General features: G+C 36.3%; 1 protein-coding gene across 1 annotated transcript; it reads right to left on the bottom strand.

Annotated features, from left to right (window-relative positions):
* On the bottom strand, positions 259 to 11,383 carry LOC109836731 (nucleotide pyrophosphatase/phosphodiesterase-like). Its single transcript, XM_020404711.1, has 13 exons — positions 10,918 to 11,383; positions 10,758 to 10,845; positions 9,780 to 10,046; positions 9,076 to 9,184; positions 5,335 to 5,449; positions 4,575 to 4,707; positions 3,795 to 3,982; positions 3,113 to 3,299; positions 2,918 to 2,985; positions 1,990 to 2,083; positions 1,039 to 1,227; positions 671 to 751; positions 259 to 508 (listed from the first exon to the last, which is right to left on the bottom strand). The coding sequence occupies exons 1-13, from the start codon at positions 11,229 to 11,231 to the stop codon at positions 443 to 445; spliced, it is 1,899 nt and encodes a 632-aa protein (XP_020260300.1). The 5' UTR covers positions 11,232 to 11,383; the 3' UTR covers positions 259 to 442.

Raw genomic sequence — 27,412 nt, forward strand, 5'->3', positions numbered from 1 at the left:
CATCGGTTCCAGTTTCTTGTACGCAAACTCACTTTGTTTGATCCAACATGAGTTTGAAGGGGGCTGTTGATAATAGTGTATTGTAGTGGGTTTTAGTCTCACATTGCTTGTGATAACACACCTCACCCTTCTCTACTTGTATAAATATATGTGCACACTCAATATTCAACTTAAGAGAAATTTACCCAAGATTCTCTCTCTCTTACTTTAACAATCTCAAAACAAAGTATGAAAATACTAAAGAATGCAGAGCATTAGTTTTTAAAAAAAAGCTAGAGCGTGAAATTTATTGATGGCAAAAAATGATAGCTTTCTACAAACAATGGATATTACAACTGCACTCCATATTGTTTATTCTGTATAAATACCAAAAAAAAAAAGTTGCTATCTGTACTCTTTCACCATGAAGATCCAAAAGGATAGCCAATATGCGTTAGGGAGTTCACATGGTCCCTCCTTTAACCAACCGAAATCTATCTTGCACTTCGGTAGTATTTGAGTTCACAAACTGAAAGTTACAAAGAAAGTGAAAGCTATTAGTCAAAAGAACAAAGGCACAATATATTTGAAAAATTCATAATCTACAATTGTTCCAAATATGCTTAAACTTGTAAGTAATATACATAAGGAAGTTAGCAAGCAAGAACATAAATTGAAGTTTCAAACTGACCTCTGCCAAAATATCTTGTCTGGTTGCGTGCACACGTACATAACCAAATTCAGAAATTCTTACCATGCTCCAATTCTCTGCCTGTAAAAATATGAGCAACCAACTAATGAAACATTTTCATACATATACATGATAAGAGTGATTACAGAGAGCCTCTAAAACTGTTTATGGAGAACCAAATGTTCTGATTTTCAAAATTAAACAATATACACAAGAGTTATAGTAAGTTTTTGGGATGTGATAAGTAACTAAGAGTGCATGAAGAACATTATAATGCATATATATGTTATTTTGCTTCCCTTTGTTGGTATTTAACTAGAGTTTTATGTATTTGAATAAATATTAAGCCACCAGGATAAGTTACTCACATCGTCTGGAAACTCGTCTAATGAAAATCCAGCCATTCCAATAATTGCATGAACCGGTCCAGTATAGTTGTTGTTGTCATAAGTATCAATACCGTCTTTTCCCTTCTTTGGCATTGCTTTACATTCTTTTTGGTAAATGGCACAGGTTCTTTCATAGTTATGAACATGGCCAAACAAAACCAAATCAACCTAAATCAACAAGGAAACAACAAAAATGTCAATAAGAATGTCAATTTAATCACCTCTATTTACCATCCTCAGCATATTAGTGAAGCGTTCAAAATTAGATCAAGTGGATAAAAGTCGAAGTGTAGATCTTTCTTTAATTTGTATGTATAAATAGCATTTAGCAATAATTTGTGGCAAATAAATATTTATATGCTCATGCCAACGAAATAACCAAGACATATTAAAGGTAAAACACATCTCAAATAAATGATATAAGTTATATTAAAGGTAATAGACATGACACATAAATGATACGAGTTTGATTTATTTTCTCACTAGTATACATGGCTGTGTTATACACATTTTAGGGAAATTTTTTTTTTGCAAAAATAGTCAATATAAAACATGTTAATTCCTTCTCAAAGTGAGGGAAACCTTGCAATGGCACCAGCTACATATCACATATTACATGAGCTAATTAAGTTATTAAACACTGTAAAATATTCTAGCACATGCTGTATAACACTAAGGTATTCTAGCATACTGCAAGAAAATATGTCTTTAATGTTCACTATAAGGTTTCATCTAGATCTCATAGAATTTCAAACTTATATAGTATTTCAAATAACCACTTGATGGTGCAAAAACTTCAGGTAAAGGGTACTTGGACAGTACTGCATAAAACAGCTTCATGATCTACTGAAGTCAAATTTGAGAATTGTAATAGCTAGGTTGGTAGTACATCAAGAACAAATATTAATAATTCTTAATATTGAGAATTACCTTGTACTCCATCAAAAGTGGCTCAATGGATTTGACAAACCTTGAATCTGTACTTGGAGGTATACTACTAACGGAAGAGTACATGGGTCTGTGCCTGTGACAATAATGGTTAAGTTATAACTAGTTAAAAGCTAGCAGAAATTAAATCATTTAATGATAAAATGAGAATGATTAATAGGAAATGATAGGATCTCTAATGTATTCAAGTACATTAAAGTAGTAATCCAGAAAATCTATGATCCTATAGAGAAAAAAACATTACGTAGATAACATCTGAGACAAGAGTTGTTGCACACTGAAATTGCTAAATTTAGTAATGTGTCCATTTCTAATTTTTATTATTTATTGTCATCAGCCAAGGCTAGAAAATAAATAGTCATTTTAGAATTCTAAGAGTCAATTTTGTATCTGTCATTAAGAGAATATTTGTGTATAAATAGGATATCCCGCAGGTAAAAGCGCAGAGAACGTAGAAAATTGTAGTTTCCAGTTTCATATCCTCTTGTTATTAACTCAGTATTTGATTTGTCTTTCATCTCCCGCTGTTGTTCTCCTATTACATTGTCATACTGAGTGAACTAGATTAAGTGGAACAGTAATCGGGCCATGAATAATCCGAGTTTGGCTGGTCCAAAACTAATGTGGATTAGTTCACAAGTTGCCAGTGACCCTAATAGTTGGCAAACTGAGTTAAACAGATTAAACGGAAAAATTATTGGTCCAGGAATAGTCCTAGTTTAGCAAAACATAAAGACTGGCAACCAATTTTGATTAGGTTGCGTTTCCGGCTGGTCCAGAACTAATCTGATTTAGTTCTGATCCTGATGCTAGTATTTGTGGGGATTTTATATCTTGTGATGTGATATTCCCCTGTAACAGAAATACACGCGCAAATGATAAAACTCCAGAAGGGATTTTGCCGTCTTACCCCATGAAGATTACCCAAGGCGTTCTTCCTCTATCAACAGACGCCAAGTCCTTTTTGATCCACTCATACTGATTGGATATTAGGGGAAAAATGAGTAATTCTTGATGAGTTTACTAAACCAATTACTCTTGAGGATTCAATATAAAAAAGAAATTTAAAAAGGAAAAAGTACATGATTAAAAGCTGAGGACTTACTTGCTCAGAATTATTAGTCCACTCATGTTCAGTGGAGATGACAGTAAAATGAACGCTCGCTTGTTCAATTGAGTACCATGGCTTATCTTTAGCACTTGTAGGCATTGGGAAATAAGTTTCATAAGCTACTCCACATTCTCCGCCAGAATCTGGTGTTATGTATACTGATCCTGATCCTTCATAATCCCTACAAATTGTTTACATTAAATAACTTAGCTTAATTAGGGTAATTACAAAAAGAAAAAACCCCCTATATTCCTTATTTTCAAAAAAATAAAATAAAATTAAAATTAACTCCCTCATCTAAAAAATTCAACTAAAAAACTAAGATCATTAATGAAACCATTGGTTTTATAGTAGAGTACAGTTGGACAGATGTTAAAGACGTCTCCGTTCGGAATACTTTTTTTCCATTTTAACCAAGACCTATCTGTTCCCTATTTTCTTCCTTTCATCTCTCAAAATTGTGCATGCATAAGTGGAAACATCTGCCCAAGCATCTGAAGATAAAAAATCGATTACAAAACCAAAGATCTCGTTAACGATCATACATGAGGGGATTTTTTTTATCGAACTTTTTTCTGTAAATTTTTATAACAAGTTAAAGATGAAGGGGACTTCTTGTAATTTACTCAAAATTTTACAATATTTCCTTTAACAACAAAACAAAAGAAGTTCTTACCTCTCATGGTTACCTATGGCGGTCATGTAGCTGACATGGCTAGCCAATGGAGTGATCAAACTGAGGAAGTAGTCCCATTCTACCAAGAAACCAGTGGCATAGCTTATGTCCCCAATATGAAAAATTGAATCATACTTCCCTGATGAAATATCTTCGGTCATTGCTCTAATCACTGATAATGATCCAGGCTGTAACATGGCAATGAGTGAAAATAATGGTAACGAAGATTTTTTTTCTCGCTTTCCTCATTACATAATATATTATGTGAATTAAAGGAAACTAGAATGGCCAGGTAAAGAGTATGTGGATGATTCACTTTAACCCCTGAAAACAGAAACATGACTTATTTTACTAAGATTCCAAGAAAAGTATACATGTACACAGACATATATAATTTCAGCGTCCAGAACGCTAATCCTCATTAGTCCAAAATGGAGAGTGTGCATGAGTTCAAGAAGCTTTAGAGAGAAATGCATGTTCAAGTATCTCAAGAGAGAAATGCATATGGATCGATTCAGTTTAAAAACCTTAGAATTAATAAAAGACTAAATGCACTCCAATGAAAATTACGTACATGCAGTTGGATGATGAATTGTATCTTATTTCCTTCTACTGGTACCTCTAAAATGTAGAAACAACATGCTATCCATCATAATAATATAGTTCAAAATTTTGACACTTCTCAGATTCTTCACTGTATTTGATTCTTCCAAAGATATTTTCATGTCTCATGTCATTATTAGGTTTTTTTTTTCTTTGCAAGTTGTCATACAAATTTACCTGGATATAATGCTCTGCAGATGCGTCTAGAGGAGCTTTTCCCATGTCACCATAAGTAAGAAAGTGTAACTCATCAGATCCTGACGCAGGTGGAGTTCTGAACTCAACTTGATCGCTCCAACCGACAGAATCACTGTTCAAAAGGGAGATCTTCATTAGTGAACTATGTTAAAGTCTAATTACATATAACTTATCTGACAGGTGAACATTAACAAGTTCACAAATACTGAGCAACATAACAAAAATCAGTACTCATTAAGCTTACTTATTTTGTTTTTGTTTCTTATTGCATTCTTCCCTTTTAAATTGCCAAGAGCATATATTTTTTCTTTAAGGCCTTTTTAAAAAAAATTAAAGATACAAGGGAAACCTTGGCAAGGCATGAGAATCCCGAGGCCATAGCCCGAGTTTGATCCCCGACCCTTGCCAAGTAAACTCCTGGGTGTGTGGGTGCTACCTCCCATTCCCACACTAAGTTAGGTAGACGGGATCGAACCAAGAACTTAACGGGTTGGCAGTAGTACCAATGCGTCGCCAAGCCACCTGTGCTACCCGTGCTAGGTATAATTTCTATAAGCTAGAATAGCTAGTCATTCATAAAGCAAAAAGGGAAAGTTTTGTAAATATTACATCAATTGAAAGTTGAAATGCAAATCATGTATTAAAAAAAAGTCACATTCTCTATATTCAATAGACCAGAAGCATAAGTTTGGTTGGGCATATATAAATATATAATACTGATATTTAATAAGAAAGTTACCTTCCGTATCTGTACGTGTAGGATTGAGATGGTTGAAGCCCAGACATAATAGCTGAATGAATGTATCCAGGATTATGCCATCCGAAATCCTTTGCTGGACTAGCCAAATCACCACCTACAAAGATTGCGCAAAATAAAGAAGTTCAAACATACAAGAAATAGAGAAAACAAATTCTAGTTTTCGGCAGGCATTTGCAATCTCTCTCCCTCAAAATTTATCTTCAGGAAGAAATAAGCTAAGAAAAATCATTGGCTAGAAATAATCCAATCTTGACAAGAAATTTTAAAATTTGATCAAACCAAAACCTTAAAAAAAAAAGGAAAACAAAAACAAAAAACATAAACTGACACTCACGGGACCCCAAAGAATTAATAGGGACTCACAACCTGACCTGAAACCCAAATAGCTCAGTTAATAGTTTTAGATACTATTCGATCATGTTCGATTCAGTATTTCATTTAACACTAAACAGACAATGCTTAGTATTTGAATTCATAAACGAATAGAATATAACCAAATGTATATTCAATTCTTTCGCTTATTAAATATTTGTTTAAATTTGGTCGCTTATAAATTATACTATTACACGTATATTTTCAATCAATTTGCACTTTTAGTAAGGTTTCATTTACTAACTTTGAGAGACTTAAAAGAATTTTCAATCAATTTTCTAAGAGGTTTCATTTACTAACTTTGAGAGACTTAAAAGAATTTTCAATCAATTTTCAAAAAAAAATGATCAAAATATATATATATATATATATATATATATATAAAATGTATATTCAATTCTTTCGCTTATTAAATATTTGTTTAAATTTGGTCGCTTATAAATTATACTATTACACGTATATTTTCAATCAATTTGCACTTTTAGTAAGGTTTCATTTACTAACTTTGAGAGACTTAAAAGAACCATTCCTGATTTACATTAAGGTGATGGACCGCTCGTTAAGTGCTCTACTAGCACAAGACAATGATAATGGTCACAAGAAGGTAGTTTATTATTTTAGCAGAACATTAGTAGGTGTTGAATCTTGATATCCGATGATTGAGAAGGAGTGCCTTGCCCTGATGTTTGTAATTCAAAAGATGCAATACTATTTGGTTGGACAAACAATTTATGTCATTTCCAATGATAATCCAATTCAGGAGTTCATGACATAACCGACTTCTATGAAATGGCGGTTAGCGAGATGGGCTTTGCTTCTATCACAGTACGATATTCACTTTAAACAACAAAAGTCGGTCAAAGGGCAGACAATTTGTGATCTTCTAGCGGTTCACCCTATAAAAGATAAAGCTGAACTATATGAAGATTTGCCGAATGAAACTCACAAAGTCAATATTACCTCTCATCAATAGGTGTGGCAGCTACATTTTGACGGTGCGTCCCAAGTTACTCATGTGGCAAACACTCCTGGACGTTCAAAGATAACTTCAGGAGTCAGAGTTATCCTAGTTTCCCCAGAGAAACATGTGATACCTCGAGCCTATTCACTGATCGGGCCATACGCTAATAATGTGGCCGAATATAATGCGCTTCTTATTAGACTCAGTTTTGCCAAAGAGCTGGGGGTGGAGTACCTTGAAGACTTTGGTGATTCCTAACTGATAATCTATTAAGTTCGAGGAGAATATAAAGTCAAGAATTAAGACTTGATTCTATATCATAAAGCGGTTGTTGAGATGACGAAATCATTAGAAGACTTCTTCATCAAGTACATCCTGCGCCTCCAAAACAATTACGCAGATGAACTGGCGGCACTAGCAGTCTCTCTAGCACAACCTCCTAAGACGGAATAGTTGGTTACTATGAGAACTCATCAGCTCTTCATACCAGACTGTGCCCTATACATCAAGATGTGGATGCAACTTGAATCGAACTCGAACCTCGAGACTGACACTTCCCTGTTAAGTCTCATGTTTATGAGCCTACTATCTAATCTAGTTTTGATGATTAACAAACAATTACTAACATCGGTTTATCAAGTGTTTTGTATTAGCTTGTTAGGAAATCTACACAAAGATCCTCCTGTTGGAGGTTGGTTGGATTGAGCTTAATGATGATATCTTAGAGGTTGGAGGAATATCAGAATGAAGCTTTACATTTCAAGTCAAGTACAAGTTCAAGCTTCATCCACAACCACGAAAAACTTGAATTTGGTTTGATATTTTGATTTTTTTTTGTTGTTTTGTTTATTATGAATTTTTTCTTGTTCATGTTTCAAATGAAAATTTACCAAATTCTTTCAAATCAAAATTTGTTGTATATCTTCAGATATATATATATATATATATATATATATAATTTGAAAAAAATTCGACCTTAAATTTAAATGCTATTTAAAAATCAAATTCTTTGATAAATTGAATATACTTTAATATTTGATATTTATTTATGAATATTTATCAAATATCAAGTATTTGAGTTGGAATTTGAAGAAAACCAGAGAGAGAGAATATATATATATATATATAATTTGAAAAAAATTCGACCTTAAATTTAAATGCTATTTAAAAATCAAATTCTTTGATAAATTGAATATACTTTAATATTTGATATTTATTTATGAATATTTATCAAATATCAAGTATTTGAGTTGGAATTTGAAGAAAACCAGAGAGAGAGAGAGATTCGAATTCGGATTTGAAAATTTCAAATAAATATAAGTAAAAGCGCATTCAATTCCATTCGTTTCCACCCCTACTCCAAACTCACCCAAAAAAGCTCGTGTTTTCCTGCTTCAGTGGAAACCCCAAATCCATCCGCTATGATTAAATGTTTCAGAGAGATCACAGCCCAATCGCTAACCTCGACGGCGTGTGATCAAGCAAAGCTTGGAAAGGGGTAAGAGGGGCTCTCTCGGGTTACCCGTTTACCCATAAAAATGGGGTTTAAACTTTAAACGGGTCATTTAGGGCGCACATTATAATCCGATAAACAAATGGAGGATTAATTGTATGTTAGTCCCTTATATCATCCTAATTAAATTGCACATTTGTCCCTCAAACCAAGTATTTGCTCATTAGTCCCTAAAATATTCATTTTTCGTGCAATTTCGTCCTTGTGTTTGAATTACTATTAGTTTTCCTAACTCTAGATGGGTTAACTTTGTTGGTATAAACCCATTGAGAAACGGATTGATCAAGTGTTAATGAGAGTGATAATTATGAGTGAGGGTCTAATGGAGAAACTACTACACTCCGTTCAAGTAGACAGAATTTCACCCTTATATATCACATTACCTAACAAGAGGGACGAAATTGCATCACAAATGAAGATTTGAAGGGCTAATGAGCAAATACTGAAATTTAAAGGACTAATTTGTAATTAAGGATACAATTAAGGATGAAGGGGCCAATATGCAATTAGAATGTAAATGAATAGTTTGGGTCGACCCCTTTCTGATGCAAACTCCTATACCTTGACCCGCACCCATTAGTAACAGGTCGGATCGGATCAAAATTTGCATCCATCAAAACCAGATAAACACCTAATAATTGTGAAATAGACATAATAAAAGATAAAATCTCAACAAAAATAAAGGTCTACTGGTATTCATGACCCAAAAGTTCTCTCCGAAGGGAGGATAAATAAAATAAAAAGAAAACAAATTTCTAAGCAACAAAAATAAAGGTCTAATACTAGTATTCATGACCCAAAAGTTCTCTCCAAAGAGGGGGTAAATAAAAGAAAAAGAAAAGAAATTTCTACGTGTTTATGAGGAATAACTTACTGCACATATCATCTTGCGTAAATGTTGTAACATTAGAAGTTGCAAATTTTTGATTTCCATATTGAACTTGTTGTGGGCTTTCGTCGCCGCTAACCCATGTCAGTCTCATCTAAAAGTACATCAAAAAAACAAAGAAAAGATTATCGTCACATTCGATTTAGAATTTGACAGCTTTTAGGGCGTGTTTGATAGCTCCCTAAAACCGGGCTATGTTTGAACCTAGTCTCATTTTATAGTATAGTGATTTGTTAATTGGTAAAAACAGCGCTAGAAGCGGCCCAGTTTACTTTAGTTCAATTTTGGGAATCTAAATTGGTTTAGTTGAGGAATGGAGGTAGTTAGTCCACAACTAAATCAGTTCAGCCCAGAACCAGTTTATGGATCACATGTGGTCCAATTTACATGAGTTGCCAAATACACTGTGTTTGGCAATCTGGAATCACCTAAAAACTGCGTCAGCTACAATCATGGCCTTGTTTTAAACTAAACCAGTTCTATTTCGGACTGGGGTTAGTCCAAAACAAAAACCAGTTTTAAAAGCCCATATTTGGTCTTAGAAAAACTAGGCCAATTTTAACCTAGTGTTATCCAAACCCATTTTCCCCAAGAATGTGACCAGAATTAGGCCCGACCCTATTTTGAGAAGTTGCCAAACACACCCTTAAATTTGAATACTGAAACATTAAAAAGGCTGAAATATTTACCGATGTTGCTGTTGAATCAATACTCGACATGTGACCGTACAATGGCATCGAAGGATTAGCGAAGCTAATAGGATCCGATCTTTTCAAAATACAAGGTGTAGAAAAGCCACCAGTGAAGAGCACAAACTCCACGTCTGTTCTGAAGTTAACTATGTGAAATGTTACTGATCCATTGCATGTTTGCACTCCACAGTCATCATCTCCCTGCAGTCTACATTCATTTTTCTTGCAGCCTAAGTAAGACGGATCATTCTTCAGGTGTTGGGCCTGCATTCCACAAGAAAGGTACGTACTGTTACTTGTCTACTCCGAATAGTGCTTGCGTTTAAAAGAGAAAGATCTTGTGGAGTTAATAATAGGTTTTTCACATGACAATGATGTAATAATTTTACTAACTAAAATTAGTTAATAACAACCTCTTGTACACCAACGTGGCACACATACAGATTGCTCTTGAACATTGATGCCCAGATGATAACTAATGGTTTAGATATATGCTAATTACATCAACTGCACACTAACTAAGAGTATGAAGAAACATGACGTTAATACCAAATTACTTATATGGTGTGTCTCGTGTTGTTGGTTGTTGCGGGCACTAATGTGGTCACGTTGAGATAACTACAGTCTGATCATCAGCATCCAACCAACCATAGCTAATGATCGGATATATGTCATATCAGCAATATACTAGCCAATAGTATCAAGGGACAAACCGCTGCATATTTAATGTTCAGCCTTGAAATGATTGGGCCTGTGTTTAAGTTCTTTCTAAACCTAAACTAGAGTCACAAAACTACTTAAAAACGCGTAGCCAGAATTGTACTGGCATACAAATGCAAACAAATTAAAGCAAATAAAATGTTTAAAGCCCAGTATATGGCCATCAAATAAATACTATCGGCTGTAAGTTTTATTAATTAACATATATTTTTGCTCCAATGAAAAAAACAATAACATAAGAAATATTCGAGTCACCTTGACAGGATAGTGGCAGAGAAGAGGCAGATTACTAAGATCTCCGGTTTGAATATAGTAAAATCCATTCAGTATACAATCTTTAGCACTGTTGTTGCGCAAATCAAATTTCAGTAACCCGAAGCTTGAACAAAACAGCTGAAATGACATGTGTACGTACCTCGATTTAGAAGGCGATATCATCGCAATCCAATCAGATTCATCAGGATCAAGAACTCCGCTGACTGTGACCGTAACATTTGCTTCATTTGGTAACGGAGAATTTGTGCTGATATCGAGCGCTAGGTATGGATTTGGATCGTCACAATTAGCCAAAAACCTCCTGTTGATAACCCTGAAATCCGATATCCTGGTGTGATTTCTCAACTTATCGTCTATTGGACCTCCGAGCAAAGGAGAAGAAGAACATGAAGAAGAAATGAGTAGAAACAAAGGAACAGAGAGTAGTAGCCTATGAGTGTTTGAAATTGCCATGATGAAGAACTCTAGCTAAGGTTTCTGTTTCTTTGGGACAAAATTTGGTGGTTTATATAGAAATCTGAACAATTTCTAAGCATAAAGAACATGCGAGAGATTCTTGGACGTGAATTTGGTCATGATTTAATTTGTGATAAGGAGAGGTATAGAGACGTTCATGAATGCAAAATGTGTGGCATGTATTTTTTACTAGGTGACGGGTAGAGAAAGGAATGTAATTAGGTAATAAGGAATTTAGTTATGTATGCATATAAGGAATGTAACATATATGATAAAATAAGATAAGCTTGATGACTGATATCTATATATATATAGTATCAATTGAGTGAATTATTCAAGGATTTGCGTGTATGTTTTGACTTGGCATATCTTTTTGATCCAGTCAGATTCATTGGGAAGAGCTACTACAATTTCAAACTTCATGCCTAAACTCAAGTCTGATGGAGACCAAAAATGTTTGAAATCTAGAAGTCCATCCATCTTGTTTGATATATTCAAAAAATAAAAGTAAAACTAAAGGAACACTTTGTTGGAATTTTCTGTTGCATATTTACAGCTGCAGAGTTTGACGAATGCAATCCTCTGTCCATGAGCGAAATAAGCAACGGGTCAAATTTTATAGTTAGTTTTCATAGTCGACGAATTAATTACTGCTACTGGACTCTCTAAATTGTCAATAGCAGAGGTGATAGGGTGTATCAAATATAAGTCATACCCCAAAATTATGGAACTTCCGTGAATGTTGAACCCACAAAAAGAAAAATTCCTTTTTTTGATTCCGCAATTTTCCTATCAATTTAAATTTGACGCATGTGAAGAGAACAGAATATGATGATAAAGCTTATAATTTTTATCAGTTATTCAACTCAATATCCATCACAAGGAGAAATGATTCATACAGTTTATATAATAGTATGAAAATTCTGAAGTTTTTCTTCCACAGATACATAAATAAGTTAAATGTAATTTTTGGGTATAACCTAGCATCTCATTTCCATAAATGAGTTATTAAAAATTGAGTTGCAATTAGGCCCATATATTTCTAGTCACATTAAAACATATAGATCTTATTAGAATTTTTACGATTTTTTATATTATCTTGTCATGTAGAAAATTTTACTCTAAATCGTTTGTAGTTTGCACACGGAGCTTACCTTCCACATTGTGGAGACCTTTAAAAGTGTTACTAATCCGCACATCATAGTCCTAGGTTAGAAAATTCATATTCGTCCTCTTCTAGTTAAAAGAGATTAAAATAGTACGTGATATAATTCAATACCAAAGTTTTAACGGAAGTGAGAGATAACAACCATGACACCCATATTGATGGTGAAAGGAAACATTGATGATGGTCTCCAAATGTCAAGGCTTACATGGGAACATCGCGTAATGCGTTGTGCTTTGTCAGCTAGAGGTCAAATTGTGGCCAATGCATTTAGGGACCATTCCTGTGATAATTTATTTTTATTTTTATTTTTATTTTATTTTTGTCTCTTCCATTCATTGATGCTTCAAGATCTTTCCTTCATCTATCATGTGAGTGTGAAATGTGAATCCCTACGCTTTCGCGTGGTGGTCTTGGCTATTGGGGATGCGTGGTTGTGTGGCTCACAAAGTTGATGAGGATCATCCCTTTCAGTGTGTTAGGAGTTTGTCATGTGAATGATACCCTATGCTAACGAGACAAACCACAGTTCGCATACATTTGCAAACCATTTATGTGGAGAGGCAAACAACAGGACAAGAACATGAGAAAGTCAAACAGGAGACACACTGAATATAACGAGGTTCACACTAAAATTTTTATGTTGCAAGCATTGTGAAGTTTGTGTTGGATCTAAGATACAAGCCTAGAGGGGGTGGATCAGATTACCTATTGTTTTCCGAGATATCACAGAATATGCAAGGGAAATAAAACAATAATAATAAAACAATATACAATGCAATAATCACATAAATAATCACAACCAGAACACTCGAGATTTTATAGTAGTTCGGATAAATAATCCTACTCCACTCTTCCTTCTCGCGAAGGAACTTCCTCACCATGTGAAAGTTCTCTTGAATTACAAACCTAATTCAGTAGGCTAAGATCGAAACCTGTGACGCCCCTGGTTTTAACAAGGCTGCAGTCCAAGGTGAAACCAAGAATGTCAAACCTGTCATGCACTACACCGTGCTTTAACACGTTTCACCATCACAATTACTATCTATCTAGTAAAATCAACAACAGGTGTAGGTACAAAACAGGAAAGAGAGAATATACAAAAGAAATACTAAACAACAGATATTCTGAAGAAAAATCATCACCACTGATATGAATGGATAAATCTCTGAGAAGAAAACATCTGAACTGATACAACTGTCTCACAATAGGAATTCAAATGAAATGACATTAAGGCACATCGCATTTACAAAACTAAAATGATAACTCAAATGTTCATAAACACATAGACTGTGGAGTTCTGACATAACTATTAATAATATAGATAAATAACTACTAGAGTAGCTTCATCAACCTACGGCTCTCCGTGCACCTGGCTCGTTACCTGAAAGGGGGGAAACAACGAGCGTCAAAGTGCTATAGCGAGTAACATCTCAATCAACCTTAGGGAGAAGGGCTAAAAGGATAAGAAACTAGCTGCTAATACATATAGATAAACAATCATCTACTCTAAAATAAATGGAGATTTGATATTAAGAAATTTACAGCACGAGCATGGTACGTCGAGCGAAATAATCCAAACAAGGAAACCCTCATGTATATACCATATGTCTCAAGTTTGTAAATCCCTAAATACCAAATCCAAAGGCTACAGTATGGAGCAATAATGAAAGACAACTCCTATAAATACCAAATCCAAAACATACAGTGTGGAGCAATAATGAAAGACAGCTCCATCTCTAATCATACTATCAATAACCTGATATAAGTCAAAAATATATGCCCGACTCGTGGGCTGCAATAGATAAAGGTCCAACACATGAACGACAATAGCTTAAAAATATAAACTAACACAAGGGTAAACAATATGAACTAGATAGTGGATCATATAAATGATGAGCTAATGACAATGGCAACAAGAATTATAAACACAAGTATAAATAAACGCCAAAGCACACTCAAACACAAGATATGATCACGGAGTTCGGACCTTCCGTCCTACGTCTCCGCTCCCCACTCCCGGGGAGAAATCCACTATCAACCGGGTTTTCTACGTTCACCCGAATAACGTTTACACCTCACAGTATCGGTTTTCAACGCTCACCGATCAACGTCACTCCTCACACTCGGTTTCTAGCTCACCGAAAACCTCACTACACACTCGGTTTCTAGCTCACCGAAAACCTTACAACACTCACAATGTAACAAATATAAATTTGTTCTCTACAATAGATGAGAACACAATGAAAGCACAACTCAAAGTTACAATCTCTCACCACCCAACTATACTATGTATGAAAGATACAATAAGCTCAATGTGGGTGTGTGTAACAGTGAGATTCAATAAAACTTAACTCAATAAGAACTAGCAATAAAAATTGATATGAAATTCAATAGTAAAAATGCTAGGAAATAGAGTTAAGGAAACTTCTCTATAAACACAAAGAGAGGATGATGAAATGTTGAAGATGAACTCTTCAATAGCTGATTGTAAACTCCTCTTTGTAACAGCAAACCAAAACAAACTTAAACCAAACAAAAACAAGCTTAAACCCTTGTTTAAAACCCCTTGTTTAAAACTTCTTAAAACATTCTCTTTTTTTTAGAATTGAATGCAATAGAGGTATATATAGCCTCCCAAGAATTCAGCCAAAAATCCAAACAAAATGACCAAAAGGCCCAAAACAGAAGTTCTGCAACGGCTAGAAAAATAGCCGTTGGGAGACCTGACAACGATTCGGTCGACCGAAAAAATGATTCGGTGGACCGACCCGAAAATCCGGTCGACCGCGAACAACCTTGAAAATCCAGAAAACAAGCGGAGCCATCATCGGTCGACCGGCGCGGTCGACCGATATAGAAATCGAAATTTTGGTCGACCGTACCGGTCGACCGACGACTCTCTGGAAAACTACTGAGAATTGATCATTTGACCGGTCGATCGTACTGGTCGACCGAAAACTGACATCCCAGAAAAACAAAGCTGATTTTAAAACACTGTTTAAAAATATCAAATAAATTCAGAAAAATGTAAAACTTTGGGGAATGATTGTAGACATGATAATACACATGCTACAAAAACTGGTTTTCTAAAAAGACTTCCCAAATGAGAAATATCATCATTTTGCAAAATAGTCCAAAACATGAAAATGTAAACATATGAATCTTGACATTTTAGCTTAACCATGTTTTGAAACATTACAAAATGATTTTGTAGACTTAATAAAAGATGTATATGATTATTGTTAAGTCTATAAACCAAGGAAACAATATTTTCACAAATACAATAGAAAGTAAAACGTATGAGTATGTATATGAAAATATATTTGTTTCATATCTATGAAATTAAACCAAAACAACTTATCCACATAGAAGACAAGCATGTATACATAATTTTTGGAATTTATTTGTAAAAAAACTTTGTTTGTAAAAACTTTGTTTGTGGATAAAACTAAAAACCAAGATGTATATGTATATAACTATATATATGTATATACTAAGAAACTAATAAATGTGTGTGTGAATATAATATTGAGCTTAGAGTATATAACACACATAATATAAACCTATACTAAATATACCCAAGCTTGATCTTGATCTTCATTGAAGCTCAACTTGGTACACATGCGGATGAAGCTTGAACTTGATCTTTAACTTTGAATTTGCAAGGCTTCACCGACATACCGCCAACCTCCATTGGATATCATCGTTGAAGTGCTATTCCATCCATCCTCCAACAACGTTGTTTGTCTACAAAACATAGGAATGCACAACACTAGACAAACAACATTAGTAATAAATTGTTTGTTAAACATCATCAAAACAAGAAGGCCAACAAAAAGGTCCAACACGAGGACTGTAGTGGATTATAGTCCAACACGAGGACTTTAATAGCTTATAGTCCAACACGAGGACTTCAATAGATTATAGTCCAACACGAGGACTTCAATAGTTTATAGTCCAACACGAGAACTTCAATAGTTTATAGTCCAACACAAGGACTTCAACATGTAAATGATGCCAGAACCAACATATATAACATTTATTCTTATGCCTCGGTGAGTAAATCTAATTTCATGGCAGTAGTCAACTCATGTACACCAATCTCAGTGTATAACAAACTCATATAACCTAGGTGTTTCTCCAGCCACAACTGCACGCAAATGACGTGCACATGCACAAACAGATCTCACGGTCGACCGCCGATTATCTACGGTGGACCGTGTAGTGAGCAGAAGGTCTCTGCTCATCTGTGTGCCCAGCGGTCGACTGCCACGATCAACCGCGTAGGAAAATAGAAGTTTCCTGTTTCTACTGCGCGCCCGGCGGTCGACCGTCACGGTCGACCGCTCAGGTGCAGAAAACTTTCTGCAGGTTTTCTGCTCTATGGGTTTTGATATAAAAAAAGCTTTCATATATAAATCTCAAAGACTACCAATCCTCTATAAATGATTTAGCATTTCTAAAACATGTGGAAAAAGGTTGTAAACACTTTAGATAAGCTTTCATATACAATAATATGATCAAACTTTTATACATAAACTAGCAAGTTAGGCTCACAAATCACATGAAAACAACATTAAAACGTTTAAAAACAAGGGTGTAGGATTGGGCAAGATGAAACTCGCCTGAGAGGTGTTGATGAACTCCTAAAAATGTGTGAGAATGATCCATCGATGCCAAACGCCACAAATCCTGCCTTCTCCTTGCTTTTCGCCTCATGAAACTCCCCCGAGAACACAAGTTTAGGGCTAAGGTTTGAGAGAGGAGGAGAGGGGCTGCTAGGGTTTGGAACACAGGAGAAAAGGGGTGTTTTTCGTGTATAAATATGTGCATATATGATAGCAAACCCGAAAAACTACAGCCCAAAACCCAAAATCCGAAACTGGAAAACCCAGTCTAACTAGAAACATACTCTTCGGTATTTTGGCTGTAACTTTCACATCTAACCTCAGAATGAGGTGATTAAAGATTTGTTAGAAATTTACTGAAGATACCTATAACTTTTGTCTTTTACACTTTCTCAGATTCTAACTGCATAAGTGCGTAAAATATAGAAACTCATAATTTATCATTATTCTCAGATTTCTCTTTTGGCCTTTGTGCATGTTTTACAAAATTGCACAAATATATATTCACAAATATATATTGAATTGATCTCAAATCAATTCTTATCATATACAAATATCAAAATATATTATTCTTTACCATATGACTTATTTATCATAAAATATTCAAATTTTTGGGGTTTTACATTCTTCTCTCCTTAAAAGAATTTCATCCTCGAAATTCCGCAATGTATCTTAAGAATTAATAATATGAGAAAGACACTAAGAGGGGATAATCCAGACAATAAAACCCTCTCGTATACATCTCATACTATTAATCCCTAGATATGAATCACTAGCAATATCTATGCTAAACAATCTAAAATGCGGCATACTATTAATCCCTAGATATGAATCACTAGCAATATCTATGCTAAACAATCTAAAATGCGGATACTCCCACTTAACCCCTAACTAAACGTGAATCACTAGCAATATCTATGCTAAACAATCTAAAATGCGGATACTCCCACTTAACCCCTAACTAAACGGAACTAGTACGTTGGGTGAAAAATCCAAACAAGAAACGCCCCATATATATACCATATATTCCGAATGATTATGAGCTAAGTGATAATACATTCATTCTAGTGTTAAATATAAATATGACTATCCAAAACATCATAGACCATGAGAAAATTATAATCAAATCAATTTACATGTTCAAATAGGTGTAGGTAGTTGCATATCCTCTTCATACTCCCAAGAAGCCTCCTTAGCTCCTTTCCGATTCACTTGAACTTTGACTAATGAAATCATATTACTTCTAAGTCTTTTGTTTTCTCATAACAAGAATACGAACATGTATCTCAATCGTAGTCAAATCATCATGGAGCTAAATCTCCGGTGTGTCTAATACTCATTATTGTTCCTCGACAAGTAAATGTTTCTCAAGCATCGAAACATGAAAAACATCATGTATACTCGACATCGATGTTGGAAGATCTATTTTATGTGAAACTGCTCCAACATGCTATAAAATCATGAATTGTCTAACATATCTCGGGGTAAGTTTTCCCCGTCTACTAAATCGCTGAATTCCCTAACATGGAAATCTATAACACATGCACGCAACATGTCCTGTAACATTTGGTTTACTCTCTCCGCCTGACCATCTGCTTACGGGTGAAATACACTGCTATAAGATAATTTGCTACTGAAAGAAATTTTGGAAACTCCTCCAGATATGTGAAGTAAAAACCGAGCCTCGATCTGATATAATCGTTTTTGGAACTCCTCGCAATCTTACGGTCTCTTTGGAATGAATATTTTCGCATAAGTCTCCTCCATGTAAGTCGTCCCCACTGGTATAAAATATGCTGACTTTGTCAACCGATCAACTATCACCCAAACTGAATCGTTTCCTCTTCTTCTATCTTGACAATCCTTTAATGAAGTTCATAGAAATAACTACCCACTTCCACTCCAGAATGGGTAAATGTAGTAGGGTCTATGTTGGCCTCTAACGTTCTGTCTTCACTTGCTGACAGGTCGAGTTCTTAGTTACATACTATGTAATCTCCCTAAGCATGTCGTTCTACCAAAAATGTCCCTTCAAGTCATTGTACATTTTTGTTGTGTCTGGATGCATTGTATATCTGATGCAATGGGCCTCATTAAATAATTCCCTTTTTGTTATGCATTAGCTGACATCACTAATTAGACTATCATCCGAAGTCCTACATCGGCCCCAACGGTCCAAATCAGCCTTGTGTTCTTCGGAAATCTATTCCTTTCGAGATTGAATTCAAGTATCCTCTGACTGAGCTCTAGCCACTCTATTACTCCAAGATGGCTACAATGACATAATTCCCCAAAAAGAAATATGCACTGGTCCCGCCAATCTTTGGCCTAAATTCAAACTGGTTAAGAGTATGAAGATCTTGACAAAACAGGCGCCTCAAAGTCGCACTCTAGTATCAACACTTCCTGCTCGAAACATCCGCTACGACGTTCGCCCTTCTCGGATAGTACTGAATTGTGAACTCATGATCCTTGATAAACTCAATCCATCATCACTGTCTCTGGTTTAGTTCCTTTTGAGAGAAAAAGGTACTTAAGACTCTGGTGGTCTGTGTATAACTTGAACTATACTCCATACGAGTAGTGTATCCACGCCTTTAGCGCAAATACCACCACTGCTAACTCTAAATCATGTGTGGGGTAGTGCTGCTCATGCACTCTCAACTAATGATATGGCCAAGGAATCTGACTTTAGAAATCCAAAACTTATATTTGCTGAACTTAGCATATAACTGATGCTCCTGCAAGGCCTGTAAGGTTGAACGTAGATGCTGCTCGTGCTCTCCTCCGATCTCGAATAGATAAGAATATCATCAATAAATACAACCATGAATTAGTCTAAGTATGGATGAAAAATAACACGGTTCAACAAATTCATGAATACCGCGGCGCATTGGTCAGCCCAAATAGCATGACTAGAAACTCGAAAGACCTATATCGAGTCAGAAAAGCAGTTTTGAGAATATCCATCTCCCAAAATCACAAAACAACCAAAATGAAGATAAATCTTCGAGAAATGCTACGTTCCCGTAGCTGATCGAATAAGTCATAAATCGTATCTAATCTGGATAATGAACTTATTCAACTTACGAAAATCTATACAAAATCATAAGATACCGTCCTTCTTCACGAAAAGGATCGGTGCTCCCCACGGAGAAAGACTCTGGCAAATAAAACTCTAAAATAATAACTCATTTGTCTAAATCTATAGCTCTCTTATCTTAACAGGTGCCGTATGATAGGATGCTCGGGATATCGGTACTGTGCTCTGTAGCAACCCGATACAGGACTCAATCTCTCTCACCGGAGGTAACCTAGGTATGTCCTGAAAGACATCCTGATAAACTGAGACAACTCTAGTCTTGCACAAATTAGTACTCCGATCCCTCAGCATCACCTCCTCGATGTATGTCAGGAACGACTCCACATTCTGGTTATCCTATGAGGTTGCTACTATCTATACAAACCCAACGAATGCTCACAAGCTGACTATTTTAGTAAAAACAGTCGATATTGTCATGGTATGATGATAACCAATCTATACCAAAAACGACATTGAAATCTGACATCTGCAACACGATTAGATCTATGAGAAACTCGGACTCATCTAGACTGATGACACATCTTCTGCAGATACTTCTCTTATAGGATACTTCTCCTAGAGGAGTAGAGACTGATAACGGAACACCTAAAGAATGTGCTACAAGCTGAAGCCTATCCACGAAGGCATGAAAGATAAAAAAAGCAAAATTCCTGAATAAAACAAGGTCTGAGTTTTGAAAGAAAAATCATGAAGAAAGCTCCGCTCGCACCATGATCACGTGGTACAGCTATATAGACTCTGTCAGTGATGAAAAATATATGGAACCATCTGTCCCTCAGGAATCTCTTGGATAACGTAAATATGGTCTACTGACCCCTCAATCCTTAGAATAACAAGTAATACTTCTATTCTCTGTTGTTGGCTGTAACAATGGCTCTGAGATTGTTGATCCTGACCACTATCATGCTGGTCTTCTACCGGTGTATTACGACAATCCTCCGATCTATGCCCGATCTTGTTACAAACATGATATGTATCTGAATTCCTGCGCTGCTACAGCGCTCTTGAATCATTTTGTGCTCTCTTCTTATACTGTCCTTATGCTGGTGGTAAAAATCTCTTGAATCATTTTGTGCTCTCTTCTTATACTGTCCTTATGCTGGTGGTAAAAATCCTTACCTTGCTGCTGGGGTCTTCTAGATCCCTATACTGTCCTTATGCTGGTGGTAAAAATCCTTACCTTGCTGCTGGGGTCTTCTAGATCCCGCAATAGCCTCTTTGCCCTTGTTATCTTCACCATTCTGGTTTTGATTTTTTTTACTAACTTTAGGCATATCTCTCTGCTTCGATTGAACTAGCACAAACTGCTTGTTAAAGGAGTAGACAAAATTCTCTCAAATAAGTGATATTCGCTGCTCCTGTGAAAATATGAAGTCTTTACTATCCTTTGTTGTCATTCCCTGATGATGTCCTCTATGATGAAACATTTAACCTCTGGTTTGGTACTGAATCGACGTTAAGAAATCTTCACATATTCTTTTTATTTATAGGCTGCACATGAATCTAGTGTGCACTAAAACTATAATACTCTTCGTGTCTCACTCCTTTCTTATCTTACAGAACCAAGCCTCCTGCTCTATGGCTCAATCAATAGCTGATTGTGGTGGTGGTGTACTCATTAGTATTACCTCTTCGATAGGCACAACTGGTACAACGGGTGATGGATCTCTAGAAAGTGATACTGCTGGTGGAAACAGATAGCCTCTCGCTTCCCGAGTGTGCCAAAATCTTGCTGCAAACGGCGTCATGAAGTCGATCAAATACTGTGGAGCTTGTTGCGATTCGACTTTGCTTGCCCAGCTTTCCAGGTACGAGTTTTACCTCGACCATATCCTCGTCCCGATATTTGTAATATCAAGAGGAGAGCTTAAATGACACAGTAAAGGAGATCACAAGTATATATACACATATATGACATAACATATCACGATAAGTATTTAGGAAATTACTTTTCAATCAAAGTAAGGTAGTCATAAAAAAATTTATAATTTTTGAACATACGTATATAACGTCCTTACTCACTCTAGAAATTCTTAGCGGACTCTATACATGAATCCTAAGAAACTCTATTCTAGCTCTATGACTCGACACAGGATGATCCTAAGGATACTGGAACTAGAGCAATGATATCAACTATAACACCTCTGGTTTCAACAAGGCTGCAGTCTAAGGTGAAACCAAGAATGTCAAACTTGTTATGCACTACACCGTGCTTTAACATGTTTCACCATCACAATTACTATCTATCTAATGGAATCAACAACAGGTGTAGGTACAAAACATGCAAGAGAGAATAAACAAAAGAAATACTAAACAACAGATATTCTGAAGAAAAATCATCACCACTGATATGAATGGATAAATCTCTGAGAAGAAAACATCTGAACTGATACAACTGTCTCACAATAGGAATTCAAATAAAATAACATTAAGGCACATCGCCTTTACAAAACTAAAATGATAACTCAAATGTTCATAAACACATCCACTATGGAGTTCTGACATAACTACTAATAATATAGATAAATAACTACTAGAGCAGCTCCATCAACCTACGACTCTCCGTGCACCTGGCTCGTTACCTAAAAGGGGGAAAACAATGAGCATCAAAGCACTATAGCGAGTAACATCTCAACCAACCCCAGGGAGAAGGGCTAGAAGGATAAGAAACTAGCTGCTAATACATATAGATAAACAATCATCTACTCTAAAATAAATGGAGATTTGATATTTAGAAATTTACAACACGAGCATGGTATGTCGAGCGAAATAATCCAAACAAGGAAACCCTCATGTATATACCATATGTCTCAAGTTTGTAAATCCCTAAATACCAAATCCAAATGCTACAGTGTGCAGCAACAACGAAAGACAGCTCCTCTAAATACCAAATCCAAAAGCTACAGTGTGGAGCAATAATAAAAGACAGCTCCATCTCTAATCATACTATCAATAACCTAACATAAGTCAAAAATATATGTCCGACTAGTGGGCTGCAACAGATAAAAGTCCAATACATGAACGACAATAGCTTAAAGTCCAATACGAGGACTGTAGTGGATTATAGTCCAACACAAGGACTTTAATAGCTTATAGTCCAACACGAGGACTTTAATAGATTATAGTCCAACACGAGGACTTCAATAGCTTATAGTCCAACACGAGGACTTCAATATGTAAATGATGTCAGAACCAACATATATAACATTTATTCTTATGCCTCGATGAGTAAATCTAATTTCATGACAATAGTCAACTCATGTACACCAATCTTAGTGTATAACAAACCCATATAACCTAGGTGTTTTGCCAGCCACAACTACACGCAAACGACATGCACATATACAAACAAATCTCACGGTCGACCGCCGATTATCTACGATCGACCGCGTAGTGAGCAGAAGGTCTCTACTCATTTGCGCACCCAACGGTCGACTGCCACGGTCGACCGCACAGGAAAACAAAAGTTTCCTGTGTGACGCCCCTAGGTTCACACAAGGCTGCAGTCCTAGGTGAAACCAAGAATGTCAAACCTGCCATGCACCACACCGTACAATAACATATTTCATCATCATAATTACTATCTCTCTGGTAGAGTTAATAACAGGTGTAAGTACAAAAGCAAGTAAAAGATAATACAAGAGATAACTAATGAAATGATAGAGATCGAATTAATATTTCATCATCCAACATTCAGAAATACAAAGTCAATCTTTAAAATAAAAAAATCTAGAGATCTCAACAAGTCTCAAATACTGAATGTCTGATAAAAAGAAATAAGGCACACATCCTTTACAACTTCTAGAATAAACTCTTAATGACTCAATAAAATATCTACAATGGTGCTCCCAAAATAAAACAAAACTATAAAGAGAGGATGAACACTAATGTGTATCGCCATGAACCTGCGACTCTTCGTGCACCTGGCTCGTTACCTGAAATGGGAGGGACAACGAGCATCAAAGCGCTAGCGAGCAATATCATAACCAACCCCAAGGGAGAGGTCTCATTGTATATAAGAAAATACAATCAATATATAATAATATAAAATTCATTGATTCTAACAAAATTGAGGATTTTAGTATTTAGAAATTTACAACACGAGCATAGGTACGTCGAGCGAAATAATCCAAACAAGGAAACCCTCATGTATATACCTTGTATCTCAAATTGTAAATCTCTAAATACCAAATCCCTAAATCTAATACATGGAGCAATAAATTTAAGAAAAACAACCCATCTCAACTCTTGCACATAAAGATATGTCAAACCCACAATAGTGTAGTGCCCAGCATACATAGTTGTCATGTCTCCATCTCATGTAAAATGTCATGTCCTAACTTGGTTAAGTGTCATACTCAAAGTTTAATAGGTGTCTAACACATGGACTAATGAAAATGAGTGTCCATTACATGGACTATGTATGATGAATGTCCAACAAATGGATTGAAAGATAAATGCTCAACACATGGACTGAATAAAATAAATATCCAACACATGAACTGTACAAAATGCGTAAATATTAATGAGATATATGAAAAGATATACATATACTAATTTCACACGTGTCTTGGTGTGCAGATCTAAATTGGTGCCCTCAATTCATCTAACATGCATAAATGATTAGTTAATCAGTGAATTCTAGTACCAGATAATCGAGGCAACTCCTCGTACACGCAAAAATACACAACAAAACACAAACGTGCACAAACAGTTTGGCGGTCGACCGCAGAGGTCACTCCGGTCGACCGTGCAAAGAGCAGAAACAAGCTGCTCAACAAAAACGCCCGGCGGTCGACCGCCGCGTCCATCGCGATCGACCACGCAGAGGGCCCGGCGGTCGACCGCCGCGTCCACCGCGATCGACCGCGCAGAGGGCAGACAGATTCTGCCCATCTGCACGCCCAGCGGTCGCCCGCCGCGTCCACCACGGTCGATCGCGAAATAGACAGAAGCCCTCTACAGGTTTCTATCTGCTTCGAAACAGATCTAAAACTTGATAATTTCTTCTTAAACAAAAATCTAACATTTCTAATAGTCATATAATAATATTCAGTGAAAATTAAACACGAAAATACATCGCCAAAAACTCCAAGCATAAACACACATGTTAAAACGTTTCAAAAACAAGAAGTTATGATTTAACTCATGATTAAATTGTTTCAGCTCTAGATCTTTATTACCCAAAATGTTGGTGGACTTTTGATAAACTGAAACACAAGATTTTCGCATCATATGCTATAAAGAACATCTTTTTTATACTCAAATATACGTTTTAGGCTCAACAAAAACCCATTAAAATCATTAGAAAACTTTTAAGAATATGGGGTAGGATTTGGCGAGATGTTACTCGCCTGAGGGGTGTTGATGAACTCCCAAAAACATGTGAGAATGATCCCTCGATGCCAAACGCCATAAATCTCGCCTTCTCCTCGTTTTCGCCTCATGAAACTTCCCCGAGAACACAAGTTTAGGGCTAGGGTTTGAGAGAGGAGGAGAGGGGCCCCCGAGAACACAAGTTTAGGGCTAGGGTTTGAGAGAGGAGGAGAGGGGCTGCTAGGGTTTGGAACACAGAAGAAAAGAGGCTAGGGTTTGAGAGAGGAGGAGAGGGGCTGCTAGGGTTTGGAACACAGAAGAAAAGAGGTATTTTTTGTATTTAAACATTTGTATATATGACAGCAAACCCAAAAAACTACAGCCCAAAACCTGAAACCCGAAACTGGAAAACCCAGTCTGATTACAAACATACTTTTTGGTATTTTGGCTGTAACTTTCCATCCGACCTCAGAATAAGGTGATTAAAGATTTTTTGGAAAGCTGCTGAAGATATATACAGCTTTGGTCTTTTATGTTTTTCCATATTCATAACGTATCAGTGTTTAAAATGGAAAATCTCCCCACTGGTCATAAATTTCTAGATTTACACATCGAGCATGATTTGTGTATTTGCTCTTATATATATACATATATACATTGAATTGATCTCAAATCAATTCCTAGCATAATCAAACATCATAATATATTATTTATAAATATATAACATATTTATTATTATTTATCACAAAATATTCAATTTTTTGGGGTTTTACATATTATTATTTATCACAAAATATTCAATTTTTTGGGGTTTTACATTCTTCCCCCCTTAAAAGAATTTCATCATCGAAATTCAGAAATCATACTTAACTGAAAGATAGTATTAGAAAGCATGTCGAGGGTGAAATCCAACCTACACATACACCTCTCGTAATATTAAACTCTTGATAAGCATATAGGGATATTTATATTTAATATTCCAGAATGATTATATTCCCACTTGTAGACGGTAAAAATTACCTCCGCAAACTTATACATGAATTCGCCTGCGAGATAGAGTCACCCACTCAAATTAAGGGCAGGGCTCGTCTATGGGTTTAGACTCGCTAGCGCAAACCCAAACCGCACGAGCCCCGAATTCGCCCGTGGTTGTTGATCAAGGATTCGCCGGTATGACCAACTCGCCCGCGCGAGTCAAGATCATCCAAATTCGCCTGCTTACTCGACTCGCCTACAAGAGTCGAGAGTCGAGTTCGTACCCGACGGCCGTTACGTCACACATAGGGATGGGCCTTCCCACTTCCCACGACGTGAAGGGAGGGAGCACAGTACTCCAACCCATCGAGTAGCCACTCACAGTACGAGCAACCAGTCAAGTCCGTGCAGTCACTAAATCTGCCTGCAAGTAGCCACTCGTAGTACGAGCAACCAGTCAAGTCCGTGCAGTCACTAAATCTGCCTGCATGCTCATGATTGAAGTTCACCTTGCCTGCATGAATCAGGAGATGAATTCGCCCGCAAACAACAAGCTGACTGGGCACTTAAGTACTTGACAGCCGCTATGTTGTGTACAGGGATGGGCCTTCCCACTACTTGCACGATGTGAGGGGAAGGAGTACAGTACTCCAAGCCCATCAAGTAGCCGCTCACAATATGAGTGACCGGTCAGTCACCAAATCTGCCTGCGGGAAGCTCGCCTCTCCTGCACGAGTCAAGAGCTGAATCCGCCTTCAAACGGCAAGCTGGCTAAACTTACTCGAGTGATGGGCAGCCGCTATCCCACGTACAAGGAGAGGCCATCCCACTCCTCACGACGTGAAGGGAAGGAGTACAGTACTCCGAACCCATCAAATAACCACTCACAGTACAAACCCAAGACATGGTCATATCCTATGATTCAAGGAGCGGCCACGCTATCTCTCCTCTATTTAAGAACCTCTCTTTGCTTCAGAAAAGGGGTTCA

Source organism: Asparagus officinalis, chromosome 4 (assembly GCF_001876935.1).
Source record: "Asparagus officinalis chromosome 4, Aspof.V1, whole genome shotgun sequence".
Classification (NCBI taxonomy): domain Eukaryota; kingdom Viridiplantae; phylum Streptophyta; class Magnoliopsida; order Asparagales; family Asparagaceae; genus Asparagus; species Asparagus officinalis.

Bases quoted from the DNA above. Each gene is read 5' to 3' on its own strand.
- LOC109836731 (XM_020404711.1), bottom strand. From the start codon at position 11,231: ATGGCAATTTCAAACACTCATAGGCTACTACTCTCTGTTCCTTTGTTT. The intron at 10,047-10,757 runs GTGACTCGAATA...TGTGGAATGCAG, and splicing joins TCTGCCACTATCCTGTCAAG to GCCCAACACCTGAAGAATGA. The intron at 3,300-3,794 runs GTAAGAACTTCT...AACAATTTGTAG, and splicing joins GCCATAGGTAACCATGAGAG to GGATTATGAAGGATCAGGAT.